Source organism: Thunnus thynnus, chromosome 8, assembly GCF_963924715.1.
Source record: "Thunnus thynnus chromosome 8, fThuThy2.1, whole genome shotgun sequence".
NCBI classification, from domain to species: domain Eukaryota; kingdom Metazoa; phylum Chordata; class Actinopteri; order Scombriformes; family Scombridae; genus Thunnus; species Thunnus thynnus.
In genome coordinates this window covers 18,278,814-18,296,637 of record NC_089524.1, presented here as the reverse complement: position 1 = coordinate 18,296,637, position 17,824 = coordinate 18,278,814, and the positions used below count along the sequence as shown (strand labels likewise).

The window sequence follows — 17,824 nt, the reverse complement described above, 5'->3', positions numbered from 1 at the left end:
GGTCAGAGCAGGCTGAAGCCCTTGCTTTAGACTTGAAGGCGACATTTTTACATATGTTCACCTCAAGTTTTGGTTCTTTAACCATATTTAACATAGACATCCAACATTATAACAGTAAACAAATTACAGAAAATCACAAAAAGCATGATATGTTACCTTTAACAAAATGGAGATTTTGAAGAACTTTTGTCCATAGAAATATTAAGAGTAAAATGCAGGGTGTATGCACCACAGACAAACACACAGTACACACAACAAGGAAAATGTGAGGTGGATCTCAACCAGTATGTTTGCAATTCTTTTCTGTCTGAGCACCTCTCCTACGAAGAGTATTATCCACCATAACTACAATAACAAAACTCAATGCTTTAACAAACAGGAACCAGAGACGGCACAACAAAACAGCTTCAAAGACAAAACAATAAATGATTGTAAACATGCCACCCCATTATACAAAGCAGATATATTGAGAGTGACATTGAATACCCTCAGCATGGATACCAAACAATCTGTGAACTTTCTAGAAGACTGTTTTCTCCCAAGCTGAACGGGTCTCTGGCCTTGGCTGTGTCATAATGTTTATGATTACAGCAGAAGGAAGCGTTTATTTTCCCGTATTCGTCTGTTTCCACAAGTTAAATGATTACTTTTGCATGCAGACACTCAAGAAGACTGATGTCTTCCACTTTATTGGGTGCATGTGGTTACAGGGTAATACACGGGTGCATGTGGTCACAGCATAATACATCGTTTTGAAGCAGCAGGTCTCAGATTGTTTCTCTCAAAGTCACAACAGGAGCCAAAAAGTTTACATTCTTAGTGTAAGCTTTCCCCCTGGGTGGCATCACAGAGATCTGAAGGCTTTTACATAGACTAAACTCCCAAATCTGCAGTTAAATGACTCATTACTAAATTAGCGGACCATAAACACTAGCATCAAGCAAAGGCCAATTGTATAGAGCTATTGTAAAACCAACTGCAACATTGACATGTTCAACCAGGATTTAACCAGGCCTGACATGGTTTAGGATGGGCCTTATGAGTTCTCTACTTTACATCGTCCTGAATGTCTTAACCTGTATTTGTTACTTTAAGAAACACTTACAGAGTGTATCACCACTCAGTTTCAGCCAATTTTTAAATATATGTGGGAATATGAAATGAGAGCGAATACACATGGCAGTCTGGAGAATGTGCTGCGTATCATTTAGCTTAGGCACATAACTTTGAATGCCAAATGCATTTGTTAGCATGGTGTTTTCTGAACGCTATATAGCAGTTCATCTTACCTTAGTTTTTAGTTTCAGTCACCTGGCAGAATGATAACAATGTGATGTTACAACTTCATCTTAAAGCTGCTGTAATCACTATTTTTCTGTTCACGATGGATCACATGATTGCTTGTATTTCAGATGGGTTGCTTCAAACCTACCGAGAATTATCAGGTGATAATAGCTTTAGCTTTACAACACAATAGTTATTGTTTTGGTTTTACAGCCCGCAACATATGTTTCAACTCACTCTCACTGCTCTCATAGCGTTGTTTTTAACAACAGCAAGCTGCACTGTACACTCCCTGCCCAGCACTAAACAGCAGACAGAGGAAGTTAGCGACTAGCTGTTGAACATAGTGGAACATTTAGCATCCAAAGAGCGAGATATTTTCCTCAAGAGCTGGTGGAGACCAAAGTAGAGCTAAAACCAGAGTGAATATTGGACTTACAGTCATCAGGTGGCCAGAGACAAAACTCCAAATGAATGCAAAAGAAATGCAAGATTAAGCTGGCAACTCAGTTAATTGCTGGACAAATCTTCAGATTACTGATTTGTCAAGATAATCATTTGTTGCAGCCATGCTTCCAGCAAATGGTTAATAAGTCTGTTATGATTAATTCGTTTTGAACTCTTATATGTAACGAACCAAAAAGCTGTCATGGATTTTCCATCTTGAGTAATTTCTGTCTCACTTTTCACCATATTAATCATGTGGGCTAATCTTTAAAACCAGCAGGAGATGATGCAAAACTGACCTCACTCACTACACTAACCTCACTCTAACTTTTTGCAGATGATATATTCCTGCTGCTCGGGGAAAGTGCTGAATTTGCAGAAAAGGCTCTTTAAGAGCATTTGGCTCAGGATGCTTATGAGGGAAGATCAACACATATACGCTCTATATGTTATCCTGTTTAATTACCGTCTCTGAAAGCCATGAGATATGACCCAGCCATACATAGAGAGTCTAACACAACTTTCAGCTTTCTTGGGGCATTTGTTTTACAAACAGATGAATTTTTCTTCTCTAAATAATTATCTTAGTTTTACTTAAGCTGCATAAATAATGGTGTAAACAAAAATCAAGAGGCTTTTAAGGCTATAAATCAGTTCTGTGAAATAAAGACCACTGTGTTTAGATAAGTAATTCACGGAAATGATTCAGGGCTTACCCCAAAAACTGAGACCAGCAGTGTGCTGATAGCCATGACCTCATTGGTCCATTACCTGAGCCAATGAGATGACATAAGTGCTACCAAAAAAGCGCCTTAGTGCACATTCCTGCCTCAGCCTCCCTGTCTCCCTCTCCTGTCACACTACTTTGATAATGTAGACAGGCCTGTCTGTGGCTCCTTGTGCCTACGCTGTTTTGCACCATTATTAGCTGCAATTCACAGTGATCTGAACCAGATGTGGAGACACAGAGAGGTCAGTGTCGGCCAGGGGTCAGGTCAACATGGGATCATGAAAACCACTCTCTCCTGTTCTCTAAATAGGTGTAATACTACCTGTTTCCTTGCAGGAAAAGCCTCTCAGGCATGGAGATGCTGAGATCTAACAACAAAGATAAGCAGGCCATAGAGCAGCAGGGGATAATAGTTGGAAATCCTGGCGTTATGCACTGCTAAGATGAATTATGCTTTGGCAGTCATAGGTCAGGGGAGGAAGAGGGGGTGTGCAAATTGGAAATAGTCCCTTTCTCTATGCCAACTGTCAAACTTAACTTGGTGATGCGAAGTGTGGGTGGATTCAGAGAACTGTAATGTCTTTTCATGGTGTGAAATGAAGAAATCTGTACTGGTATGTTTATAATACAGGACAGGCAGGAAGCAGCTGAAGAACATCTCACAGGCCTGACCCTTGTTGACTTTTTGATGTAAGACATATTCGGACATCCAGCCATTCATCTCAGTCTCTCCCACACACTAAAACACACACACACACACACACACACATACACTACGCACAAATAAACCATACCACATAAACACAACGGAGGCCATTGCCCTGCAGACTGACGACAGCAGAGCAGGTCTGGATAAACAATCAACACTTCTAATTGAATTTTAGAGGAAACATCTGTGGGGGTCAAAAAGGCAAACAAGCCGCCCTCAGAATATGAATGATTCTCACCTCACATCTCACTTGGCATAGGATCCATAATCTATATCTCCAAATATGATAAGACATTAAGACATTACATATAATTTATTCAGTTGAATACTCCGTATTAACTCTGGTTTGTGCCTCACAACTCGGCATGGCCTTGACTGACCCTTCAATCAGCCAGGTAGTCAACATTGGCCCTGGGAGGGTTTATACCAAATGCATTGTCTTCTGAACTACATAATATTGGTTTGAAAAGAATACCCATAATTAACTACATCATTGCTGTGTAGCACAGCAAGTTTGAAAGAAGCTTTTAAGTCATATCGTACATCCCTTGGAACATCTATACTGCAGAGTTATATTCACACTGAAAATAACCTGAGCAGGAGCCACAGCTTGCACCAAGGATCCAGGTTTGTGTTGATCCAATAATTGTCAACACAGCTCAGCTGAGAGTGAAGACTGTCATTAGAGCCCAACCGATACATCAGGCTGATTTTATCAGCTGATTTAAGCTAATCGCAGATAAATTGTCCTTGTAAGTACGTATCTTCTTTAGAACTCTTCAATAACTAAATAACTAAAAAAAACTAAATGTCCTTATCAAAAATGTTTGTTTATGTTAGGTTTATACATTTATAGGTCATAGATATAGGTAATTTCATGTGCCGATAACGATACATATCACAATATAGCACATTTTCTGTAAATTCAATGAATAGTTTCATGTGTAAAAAGTAAAGAAGAATAATTTGTTAATGCCATCCGTGCAAAAGATGGACAGACTCCAAATGATGATAAATATTGCCGTAAAGAGTGTGGTTTGCGACAATGAAATAAACGATGGAGCATAATATGAAACGATTGACACCTGTATCGGTTGGGCTCCACTCCAGATGTGTAATATCAGCATAATATCAGTTATCCCCTGTTGTGAGATTGCTGTAGCTGCCACATACCACAACCCTCATGCCATAGAGGAGAGAAATTTCAGGAGCTCTCATTTCAATACATGAATGGGCAGCACAGATTAACTTTCTTATTAAAATATGTGAGCACTGTGTCTTTGGGAAACTGCTGAAACACAAATGAACCTCCTTACTGCTCCTATACTAGAGAACTTCACTTTCCAGTGTTTTCAACAACAGATTTTACTTCTTGCACCCTATACCCTGCAGTTTCCACCCCGAAATCCCACAGCTCTCCACTTCCAAGAAATCATCTGCTGAGGACAGAAGCAACTTGAGATGTTAGCACAGGCTACAGCTCACAGTTGTGCAGAATAAGCTGAGAGGTGGATATAGGATACCTGAGAAAACCTGAGGAACATTTTACTCTTTGTGTGGACTAAAAGGTTGGCTTAAATCTGTGCCAACAGTTCACTCAAATCAAAATATGTGTTTAGGTATGGAACACTGAGATTCTCAGTGTGGGTACTGATCTGGCTACTGGCTTCATAAGAAACAAACATTTTGGTAAAAAGAAAATTAACATTAGACTAGTCAGTGTACACTGGCCCTTTCCATTTGCCCTCTTTAAACAGTTGGGTTTGCGGTATGTGAGACATCTATGAATAAGTTAGAAACATCATCAGCATCATATCCATAAATCCATACAAAGCTCCTTCTCTTTGATGCATCCTCTGTGTGTTTAAGAGCACACTGTTTGTCTACAGTAGGGATGGGAATTGATAAGATTTTATTGATATCAATGCCATTACCGATTCTGCTTATTGGTCAAATTCTTTATTGATTCCCTTATTGATTCCTGATCAATTTTCTGTCTGGAAAAAAGCAGGCCTACACAGGTTTTCACATGTATTATTCTCTCTGAGTCTGAACATAGTGTAGAAACAGAGAAGAAAAAAAGCATGCATGTTGCAGCAGGCTGGAGAAAGTGATTCTACTCAGAGAAGAGATTGTTTGGAGATCATCTCCAAGTTCCCTCAGTATTACTGTACTGCACTGCAGCGTGGTGAGCCCCTGACCTGTCAGCTTGCCTGTTAGCCCTGGTTGGTAACAGCTGACCGTCCGCTGTCCATTAGTTAGTTCCGTTAGCTGACAGAACAGTGGCTCTCCCTGCAACCCGGTCCAGTCACAGTACCAGGTCAGCACCGGGTCTTCTTGGTTATTCAGGGTGTGTTTTATTTGCTCTCTCAGTCCTACCACAATGACTCCTTCTTGTTGCAAGTTTCTAGCGGTGTAGACACATGAGTTTAGCCTGATTTATGCTCCTGCCTTGAATCTATACAGTGCCTACGCTGGAGCCTACACAAGTGGCCTACACCGCTGTGAGCATTTATACTTGTGCATTGCTATGTCTGCATTGTTCTGCAATTACACCACCAAAACGTTAGTTGGCGGTGGGGTTTCTATGCCACCGTAAGACGTCAGAGAAGATGGTGTGTATAACCACTGAATCGATCAAGGCAGAGGAAGTGTGTGGTGAAGAAGAGTTGTACAAATGTACATATTAACGGACTTCCTAAATTAACCTATCCTCTATTTGGTCCATGTTTATTCAACTCACATTCAATTCAATTTGAAAATGGTGGAGAAGAAGGAGCAGCTAGAAATGTGTACAAGGAAATGTGATGCTATCAAGTGGACCAATCACAGTTGTTGTGGTCTGCGTCACTGCAACATGTAGTTACATTTCTGTGGAGGTGCACATCAGGCTACAGCATAGGGAATATGGTTAAACCATAACTAAGGCGTATAAAACAGGCTTTTGACATCGCTGTTCTGCAATGTGCAACTGTCAGAAAAACATGCTGGCATCAATAAAAGGAACTGATAAGCTCGGAGGCATGCAATTCCAATGGATCAGACAGTTTGGAACTGGCTCTCGATTCCCATCTCTACTCTACAGATGTTCTGCCCTAAGTACTACATCTTCAAATCTAGCCAAAGTTGACTTAAGCATTTTTCTCAGTAAGTTAACACATTCATTAGACACAGAAAAAGTTTGTGTTCCTTTGTGTTCCAAGAGAAAAAAAAAACATTTCTATGTGTTGATGGAAAACAAAAAGTGATAGTCACTAAATCTGCCGTGTAGATAACAGGACAGATAGAGATGGTGTCTCTGTTTGCACCTGTGGAGAAGCCAACACATACTTCAAGTCACTAGTGAAACTGAACAGATGCCTGGCAAACTCTGGTTTTTTCCATCCCAGTCCTGATTTCTTCACAGACACCCAGGAGTCATTGGCCAGACTAATAATCACCTAACACAGCAAAATACACAGACAACCAATAAATTCACATCTGTGCGCACCACGCAGACACACACACACACACACACACACACACACACTCTCACCTATATTTTTATATATAAATCCTGTCCACCAGCTGGTTGGATCTAGACAATGAATCTTGTTCCAAATCCTCCATTTTGTGACAAGGGATATTGTGATCTTCCATAAATAAGGGATACACTGTGGTCAGAATGCGGTCGCTGTGATAAATATCTCAAGCATTTGGAACTTAAATCAAAAACAAAACGTCCTGATTGCCGTCTTCTCCTGGTTCAGGCTGGTTTACTGTTCTGCTTGGACTCAACTACACTTTCACAGATGCCAGCACTTGACAAAGTCACCCCCCAGCCAACTCCGCCTCCCCTCTACAACCTGCTGTCTCATCCAAGCGCACAAACCACCACAAGGTTTTCCGGCAGTGATCCTCAACCAGCCTCCGCCTCCTCCTGTCCTGCGGCTGTTAAATTGTTAATCAGGATGAGAACAATATTGGTGTGTTGCACCACAGCGTGCACCCACATTCCTCTGGCGCGTTATCCGCTCAAATTCAGTCATGCAGAAGACCTTTGGCACAGGCGAGTGCCACAATGTCTGGCTGTCTGGGCAAAGCACAGCACCGCACGGTCAGTTAGGAAAGCCAGAAGAACATGTTGGCACAGCAGGTGTGTCGAAAGGAGAAGATGATGGAGTATTATTTACATTCACTACAGACACTATCTGGTGTCATATCTCTTAACCCATCCACTTTTTCCACCATCAATGTGAATTATTTTTCAAGATTGTGGAACACAAGGGAGGAATTTCCTTGGAAATTTCAATGAGAGATTTAGTCTTCTCTAGAAAATGGTGAGCCATTTTAAATCAATTTCCGCTTTCTGTAGAGGGGAGTAAAATAAACAGATACTTTAGATCCGATTTCTTAAACCTGGAGTAGTCATTTAATAGTCAGGACAGAGTTTTTCCTGGAGTCTTGTTCTCATTGTGACGTTGCCAGGTCATCAGCGTAGACCTCAGCTCCCAAAGTGTTGAATTACTCCTTTTAAGTATGGAATTGCAGCACTTTACTAGAAGATGCTAAAACCCACAACAGTGTATTATCACTCTATGGCCCTAACTGAGCAACTTTATGTATCACCAACTCTAAATGGACCTTTTCAGTGATTCACAGTCTTCACATCCTTAAGTGGAGCATGTGTGCAACCAATTTGAGTAAAGACTGTGGTGGAGAGCTGGTTTCTACTGTGATCTACTCCTGCACTACTTCTTGTCCCTCTTCCAGGCTCCCAGTAACGTTGAAAATAGACTAACCGCAAAACGACCCTGCAGATACATCAAGCGCATAAATCTGACTTGGCGGCGATCAACCTGCCTGCCTCTGAGCAAATGGCAGCGCTTCTGCTTGCTTTAACCAATACAGAGACAGCGCTCACTCTCTCTTTGTCTGAACCTTTCTATCCTCTTATTATCAGCTACAGATGACAATAACATCATCTGCGATAACCATCTCGCACAAAAACACTCAAAAGCTGTTTCTTTTCCATTAAAATGTTCAATACATCCAACATTCCTTGTTGGGGGTTCAGATTGATGTGGGAGCCCCAAAACTGGAATTAGACATTTCCCCCCAACAGTGCAGCCTCTGCTGTTATGTTTGGCCGATCAGCTCTCAAAATCTGTCAATTTCTTGCAGTAAGCTGAGGGGGAAAGATAAAATAAATCACAGCAAGAATGAACCAAAGGATTGCAATCACTACCAGCCCGACACATACACATTCTGTACATACACCAAACCTCTACATAAACCCAGGCAGGAGATTTAAGGAGAGGAGGGCTGTACTTGAACCACAAGCTGCCTGCTGTGTTGTAATCAAGTCATCAGATTCACAGCTGAGAGGGAGTCATGAATGAGTCTGACTTTAGACGACATGAAGGCTCACAACACCAGCAGGCTTCAGAGAGTTTCCTGACCTTAATCACCTTTTCACATCACGCTGGGAGACACAGGGAAGTTCTCAAGACAAAATGAGGATGGGAAAGTTATTGAATCATGTGTCCAAATTCCCAAGACAAATCAACTCATGAGAAAGCTGCTCTTCACTTTATTATGTCAGTGCAATTAGAGCAAATGAAATCCTCATTCATACAACTTGTGCGTGTCCAATCGTAGCCTGCTTACATTTTGCAATTGCTGCCAAGTCTCCGCATTTTTCAGGATGGAGACTGTAAACCCTTGTTCATCAGCATTGATGCTACATTTACACTGATGGCTCCAAAAGTCTTGTCCAGCTTCAGAACTGGGGTTAAACTGGGAACACAGCATGAGCACATCAACAAGGTCGTTATGGAGGATCAACGACCCCTTAATTACTGGTAATTCCAATCTCCCAAACTCATTGAGGACACGCTGGACCATTGTCAAAAAATATATTTTTGCTGGCGGCCTTGTAAAGCCAGCTGTCATACAAGTATCATTACGACCTGGAAATATGAGAAACAATGTATCGTGAGATGAGTACACACACACACACACACACACTAAATGATAACAGTGCGTACCTAGCTGTACCTAGGAACAGCATTGTTGCAACTGGTCAGAGTATGGAGGAGGAATTTCTCTACTGGGACTGATAACGGATCATTAATTGTGCATCATATTTTCCATACCTTGTGTTGCTCTCTGTGTTTACTCTCCTGTTTTATCTGTCTTATTCTATTCTAGCTTATTTTTATTTCCAATTTAACACTTTTTAAATTGTATTTAAATGTCTTTTTATATTCCCTTGTGTTGCTGTTATATTCTGTCTTGACACTTTTTATGTTTATTTGTAGAGCACTTTCATTTGCCATGTTGTTGAAATGCGCTATACAAATAAACCTGCCTTGCCTTACCCAAGATAAGAATTTTATCTTGGCAAACAAGGTGATTTCAGCAGATAAAATAGCAGCTTTATATAGTGTTATGTAGCTTTTACAATACTTTGAGGTGTACATGTTTAGGCAACCTAAAACTCACTGTTTTTGCAGATGTTTAAAGGGAAAAGGTTCTGTTTAAACAGATTTTTAAAAGGATTTAATGTGCCCGGATACCAAAAAGTTCTTCTTCCAACATTGACAAGTCAGAGGATTCTTCCAGAAACAGAGTGAAAATAAAAATGGGAAAAATTGGAAATGAGCTGCTGATTATGTATGAGAGTCCATCTAAGTAAAATATAAATAGAATAGCATAAAAGCTAGTGTTTTGCAACTCAAACAGTACTTTTAATAACAAATTTGTACCTGGATATTTATTTTATGATGTTTATCTGATTTTCACTCATTTTTTTCATAATCAAAATAAATACTCATAAATCACAGACTGTTTTGAGAAATAAAACCGAGAATAATAAGCCCGGCTTTCACGATTTTTCTTGGAATAGCAGCGCTGTGAGACCTATTAGATTAAGGATACAGCGGCTGGAGATACGATCTGGCGCAGCAGAGCTCCTTGCCCCGGGGACATTTAAGGGGCCTTTGATCTTTCTGTAGTTGGGCGACTGCAGTGAGAAGTGTGGCCAGTGGTAAAGATCAGTGGAGGCCATCGGGGCTCCAGTTCTCTGGCAGCTACAAAAGTCTCCCTTTTAATATCTGCAAAAGGTGGCGTGTCTCTCTTTTTTTAGAAAAGTAAACAGACCACAACAGGAAAATAAAATATTTGCCAGGCTAAATGATGGGCGAGCTGGGGACATACGCAGCAGCCTGAGTGAGGAGAACAGTTGGTGACTGTGGAGCCTCTTCTAACAGGCCCAATGGCGGCATTATGCCACAGGCTGTCAGGAGGAGGGCGTGTGACGCTGGAATGTTAAATACTGCAGGAATGTTATTTATTTTCACAAACACCACCAAGTACCCCCATACCAACCCGCATGTGTGGGTGCCTGCACACATATAAACACATGCAGAGGACTTAGATACCAAGCACATGAGCACATGAACACACCGACTGATCTGATGTGCCTTGATCGGCGCAGCCAATAGGAACGGTCCATCTCTGCCTCTGCTTACCCGAGCTAAGATCAACATCAGACCTCTCCGCCTTGATGGGCAGTTCTGCGAGACGTCAACACGCTAGGAGACTCAGGCGAGGCCGAAATAAAGATCTGCTAAAACATTCATGAGAGCTTCAGGTTCTGCTTTTCTTGTGAGTGAAAAATATGCCACAACAGATGTTAGAGAAATCATAATTCTTTGCTATGAAGATGAGTAATATTTTTACAGCTGGGCGAGGATCTGTGTGTGTGTAGCTGTAGCTATGCTCATGTCTAGACAGGAGCATGCTTTTTATAAGTGGATCACTTCAGCTCTTAGTCTTTCTCTGCTGATTCAGAAAAAAATTGAGAAACCATTTGCCCGCAGACAGTAGCAGGGCCGATTAACTTCCCACCACTTCTGAGCAGTGGAAGCTGTGTGTCATCACCGGGGCATTTGGAGCTGGTCTGCAGTCTGTGGCAAAGTGGAAGTCGGCTGAGTCTCAGGTTCATGCAAGGAGCTGGTGCCAGCTTCACATCTGAGCCCCAACTAGGTTAAAATGTCACCGTCTCATTCACACTGAATAATATTTAACTGCTCCTGTGTGGTAGCAGCAAACATCCGATGTTACTTCCGTGTAAATACTAACATGTAGTCACTGCTGTATGATAGTTACAGTTCAAACCACTTAAACTGAAAGCATCCAATCCTTTGAAGTGTCCTGAATTTGACCCTGTCCGTGCTGTTGATACGAAAAGAAACAATTTCCCTGCGGCCATGATTGAATCATTGTTGTAATCACACTCTCTTATTCCACACCTGCATGTTGAATGAAGCTCAAATGTCACTCTTTCATCTGTCGGAACAAGTCTGGAATAATAGTCTGCGCACAAGAAAGCTGGGAGACATAATGAATGCTCCTGTTTCAGTGAACTCATTTGGTTCTTCTGTACAAAACATGCAAACAAACCTTTTCATTAATACTGTCGAATAGATGCAAGATCTATGCATATCTTTCGCTTCAAAATCAGAACTATCTATCAGATGGGTGACAGAAACACTTTGGTGACACTAACACATAAAAAACAGATGGCAAATATTCTTAGAATACAGGAGAAAGATCAAATTTAGCTGCTCCTGTGGGACTCATGCAGCATTTAAAGTCACACAGAGTCTGAATAAGGAATAATACTCTGTTCCTCTTGTTTTATCTTTCTCTTGGATTGTTCCCACGCCTAGCGATCAACAAGCCAAGGGATGGGAAGGCCCTTGTGGGAAATACTTGGAAATTTGTTATATAGGACAAATAAACTCAATTTCCATTGTGAAGCGGTGGGAGAAAAGAAGATGTTTAGTTTAGAGGTGTTGAAACCATGCAAAAACACCTGACTGCACTTGTTATTAGACCTTGACTCATGCACTTTCTCTCAGCAAGTCTTTTTCCATGTTTCAATGTGGGATGAGAATGGAAATGGAAAACAAGAAAAGGTTGCAGCGGGCGAAACAAAAAGACCTGCACATATTTGTGTAAACATCACACTTCACACAGGGGCAGCCGTAAAGTACAGAGCGTGGTTGTAAACAAGTGAAAACAAACTGCTTCAACTTCAACTCTAAGTAAATCTGTATTAACAATATCATATCATGGTATATGGACACAGGCACATGCAGTAAATAGTATATCACACTGTTATATGTTACTGCTTATTTCCAAAATATTCACTTTTACAGAGGATGCACAGCTTTGTACTTTGTCTGACGAACATATATGAGGTTTCTGCATTAAGCTTATGGTCAGCAGGCCAGTATGATTAAACATTTATGGCAGATATGCACACAGTAAAGGAACGGCACATCAATATCTTATGCTACGTTTTTATGTATATCTTACAATTATTTAGCTTAAGGTTTTCAATTTCTTGTATTGGCTCTTTATTTAAAACAAAGTAAAGCCCAGTTAAGTTTACAGGTCAATGTGTAAAACTGTTTTGATAATAACATTCAAATATCTTGTCAAATAACGACCACATGTAGGTATTCTGATCAAATATATTTGTTTGTATTATGTGACTGTGTAAAAATAGATATACTGGAGTGCAGTGGAGTTTTAAATCATTTCATACTGTTACTGCTAATTACGGCTGTGACTGATGATTATTTTCTCAATTAATCAATTAGTTGTTTGGTCTATAAAATATCAGAAAATGGTAAGAAATGTCAGTCAAAATGTCCCAAAGCCAGTTTTGTTAGTTTTCTATCACAGAACACTGAAGAAACCAGAAAATATTCACATTTAAGAAGCTGGAATCAGAGAATTTTGACATTTTTTCCTTAAAAAATGATTCAAAACGCTGAATCGTTGACGATTAATTTAATAGTTGGCGACTCATCACTTCGACTAATCATTGAAGCTCTACTGCTAATCATTCCAGAAATTTCTCAGTTTTCAGAGGTCTGTGCAACCCATCAGCGTGTTTTGTAACAGACAGCTATGGCCCATGTGTGTGGCTATTTTGAACAGGATGTAAGTGACGTACTGGCCCGTGTGTGTGTGCATGTCCAACATATCAGAACTAAATTGTGCTAATTAAATGGCAACAGGCAGCATTGAATCCTGTGGAGCTGTTTTCTACCAGCCTGTCCAGTCTACATGTGTGCAGCCACTCTCATCACTCAGCATCTCTGCATCATGTTGCTGGGCAGCAGCACCAGCTGATGAAGCATGCAGCAGGTAATGTGGGGCAGAGCAACAACCTAAAGGATTCCCCGCTGAGTGGACAACAATGGTGCCCATTCAGGACCACTTTACATGCAGATATCACCTCCCCACCCCCTACCCCTTCTTACCTTCTGATAAGCCAGCTGCAGATAGTTGTAGGGGATCCGCCTTTGGAAGTCCTGCACTACATCCTCGCTGACTTTGTGCACAGACTGTGAGCCGAGTTTCTCATCTATGCATGTGTTCATACACGCAGCCCTCCGGAGCACCACGTCGAAGAAGCGCAGATCCGAGAAGGTTTCATCTAACGGATGCTGGTCCTGGCACCTCAGCCGGCAGCGGACCTTGGAGCGGCGGACCTCCGTGTAGCTGCTGAGCGCTCCCTCCATGAAGCGCACCACGTTTGCATAGTCATTGTTGTAAAACGCCTGTACCGCGTTGTCGTAGAGAAGGTCGTAAGGCTCCAGAAAGGCAGCTGTAGAGGACAACAAGACGCTTATTAACAGGATTCCTGACAAGAAAGCAGCCGGTGAAAAGTTTCCATCCATCCTCTGCTTGGGTTCAGACTGTGAGGAGTGGAGAGCAGACGGAGCAGAGCGGCTGTCAGTCACAACAATCAGCTCAGCGCCGCTTTATCGTCCATTTATACGCTCCCGGATCACAAGGATGTTCGGGACGGCACCGGACCAGGGCGGAAATAATGTTTCTGTTAGTCGGGGACACACATTTTGTTATGACCCCTCTCTGGCTCCGCTAACTCCTCCCCTCCAAGAAATGAATGGCCAGACAACAATCACAGCCCGCTTTGCCTCCAGGCTCTCAGGGGTCCTTCAGGGAGTCCGCCTCCAACATCGGGAATATGTTTATCTTGGTGTTAACAGGCAAGCAACTCACAAGAATTGTTTTTCCATATAGACCCAAATTATCTTCAAAGGCTCCTTTACAGATCTGATTAAAAATGTGAGTGAACCATAAACTGGCTACAAATACGCCTGAAAAAAGGCAAAATGCCTCTAAACACTAAAAAAAATCGTCTTCATAAAGTTGGCAACAATAGATGAAATTAAACTGAATAAGCTCATTTGATTAAACCCAATTTGTTTAAACAACTTGCGCAAGAGTGCGTGGACAGTTGTAAACAGAGTTGCGTAATTTACTTTATATGGTGATACTATTTACAAATTGTTTTTTGTATCAAAATTAAAGTAAGATTGAGATAAAGAAGTCAAAAAACTTTAAGTTTTCTGTTGTCTTCTGGAAGTTTCTTTAAATGAGTGTGCTTAGTGAACAGCCTGTTTTAAAGCGTCTCAGACCCTTTCCACTTAGCGGAGACTGTCTCCCTCTTGAGGTTAAGTTAGAGGTAGAGTTATATATATATATATATATATATATATATATATATATATATATATATATATATATATATATATATATACATATATATGCAGTTTCAATCGTTTTAACTGATTTAAAACACATATTTTCTTAAAACACATATTTTCTTCTCAGCTCGTTATTAAGGATAAAACAGGTAAATAATGTTAAATAAATAATACCTGTTAAACAACTGAGCAAGTATTGGGTAACTGTTATACCTTATGGCCCTGGCTCTCAAAGTGGGATATGGGGACCCCCGGTGGTCCTTGAGGGGGCTTCAAGGGGTCCGCAGCAAAAAGAGGAATCAGTTATTTTCACTGTAATTTCATAAGTTAAACAATGATAGAATATATGACTATTTTGGTCATGGGTTTCTTACACTTTGTGTAACAAAACACCTATAAGCAAAAATTTCATCAGATGGGGGTCAGTGGTCTAATTTGTGTAAGTTTAGGGTCCTTGACATGAAAAAGTTTGAGCACCACTGCTGTAGCTGCTCTCTGAAACGACAGAGGCCACAGGTATGTTGTCAAGCAAGTAAAACATTTCCTTAAATCCATCCACTCAGATACACCTTAAAGCACTTCACTGAAAGTCAAATGTCATGTGGAAATAATCCCACGTGATTGTTTTAATACACGTGTAGCACGTGTTTAGAATTTATAACAGTTTTGTTTGTGACTTTTTTAGTCTTAAAACCAACTGAAATATGTTTGTGATTAGTATAATATTTTAAAAGTTATCTGAGGAAAAAATATAAAAGCCACTACATTCAAAAGAGACCACTAGAGGGCAGCAGAGACACTGTTTGATTCTGCAGATCAAGTTTCTTTTTTTTAGCAACACATAACATAACTTACTATTACAGAGAAAACCAATAATGCACTTTACTGGCATCCTGCAGTTGTCTCACTCACTCTTTTACTGTAATCCACTTGACAGACCATAATCCCAGTTTGTGCTTTTCACTGTTATATAAATAAAGTGGAGTGAATGTTTGAATGTGTGGGAGGATGTTACAGAATCCTAAAAAAAAAACTTTCTATACCTCACATCTGTTGAGGTGTCTCAGTTTAAGATGTTTCAGACCCTTCACTGTAAGAATAAAATATTTACTTTCACATGTAGACATTATTTTTTGTATCTGTACTCGGGTAACAGCCTATACTTTTGGTAAGTTTTAAACATGTAAATTATATCACTTTATCATTCATTCATAGTTTTAATAACATTGCACATTAACAGCAATGACTAGCTGATTAATCAAAAATTCTCTGGTTCCAGCTCTTCACATGTGAATATTTTCTGGTTTCCTTATTCATTTATGATAGTAAACTGAATATTTTTGGGTTGTGGACTGTTGGTCAGGACAAAATTAAACATTTTAGGTCGCAATTTAGCCTTTGGGAATAATTGATCAACATTTTTCATTATTTTCTGACCAAACGACCAATCAAGTGAACAAGAAAGTAATCGACAACTTAATCAATCATGGAAATACTCATCAGATGCAGCCCTAGTTAAATACATTTGTCAGCAAGTATTATTAATTGCCAAAGGAGCAGGATTTTTAGACATTAAGGAAACACAATACCAAAACATAAAAAGACACAAATATTAATGACTCTTTTTATTTGTACAATCATAATCTCCAGATGCTGCACAGGTCCATACAGTGAATGGAAAAAGTAAGAGTTATATCTTAATTAATGCAACAGATGAAAGGCCGTGTAAACGAGAGTATAGTTGAATCAGCAGCTCTGACTCATTATGAATGTCACATTGGTACAGTAGTATTTGTTGTAGGGCTGTTCTTCTGGATTGTGTCACATTGTACCGCTGCTCCTGGTATTATGTCCACCCACCAGGAAATAACTGTAGCTGTAAAGTGCTAAATTCATAAATGCAAGACAGATAAATCCAAGCACATTCTTCAGTCTGCTGTCTTTCACTCCAGATGTTTTCATTATTGCTCAAACTTAATTAATTCCATGTATAATGGGCTGAAATATACACATGAAAATACATTGTGGACAGTAGCAGATCCATCACTTACACATTGTTTAATTTGTGGTTGTTTTCATTATGAAAACTGCTTTGGATAAACTTGTAAATGCTCTTTAATCTTTTCCTCTGCCTTCCATGTAAGTGGTCTCCTTGTGTTTTTTTTTTTTTTTTTTTTAGTATTTTGGATCAAGGGAGTCTGGCAGGAACACTTGAAGATGAATCAGTATGATAACTCCAGCCAAATACAACTTTTTTGCCTCACAGTGCACTTTTCTCAAAGAGGCACAAAGTAAATCTGTAGTTCTGATTTAGATACAATATGACAAAAATTGAAAACTTAGAGTTATAATATGAATTAGTTTATTTGTAAGTTTAAATCATAAAAAAATAGAGCAAATGTCAAGGTAGTAATTAGAGGAAAGAAAAAAGAAACACCATCAGAATGGTAAATGTTACCACAGACTTTGCATTGTTCCATTGCCGCCAAATATCTATCATACATCTTGACCTTAATGTACCCCATTTTACTTTCACTAGCTCTCTGAGATTTCAGGAAGCATTGGCTACAGTGTATCGGTCCCATGAGAAATTACTACATCAGTTTACATCCGCTATGGGCACAATATCTCCTGCTATTTGTTGTGTTTCTAGTGAAAAGTGAAGTCATTTCTTGTGCCTCCATTTGTTCTGAGGAGGGTTTTTTTCCAACCCCACTCCCGAAAGGAGACTGTACCTTGGAGCCATGACAGCAAAATCCTGCCGTGACAGTTTGATCGATCTCAAAAATTTCCTTGCCAAGATGACTTGCTGGATGCAACATTGGATTTTTTGCCGATATCCGATATGCAGATATTTCCAATTCACTCTGGCCAATTGCCAATACCAATACCAATATATGCGCCAATACCAATATATGCACATATTTTTTTCCAGATGGCTGAGGAGACTATTATGCATGCAAGCATAGATTGTACTAAGTATGATGCCAATTGGGTGGAGCAGTAGAGTTTTCATTGTGTTCATTAGACAAGATTAATGTGTAGGATTTAATCTCTAGTCCACACTCGTTAGCC

The 17,824-nt window shown here is 40.1% G+C and overlaps 1 protein-coding gene across 1 annotated transcript in view; it reads right to left on the bottom strand.

The window, feature by feature from the left end:
* p3h2 (prolyl 3-hydroxylase 2) overlaps window positions 1–14,303 on the bottom strand; it is a 63,865-nt gene extending 49,562 nt beyond the window's left edge. Inside the window, exon 1 of the mRNA XM_067596884.1 lies at window positions 13,496–14,303. Within this exon, the coding sequence (XP_067452985.1) occupies window positions 13,496–13,915 (420 nt within the window). The 5' untranslated portion in view covers window positions 13,916–14,303. The remainder of the gene's footprint in view (window positions 1–13,495) is intronic.
* Window positions 14,304–17,824: the final 3,521 nt, after the last annotated feature.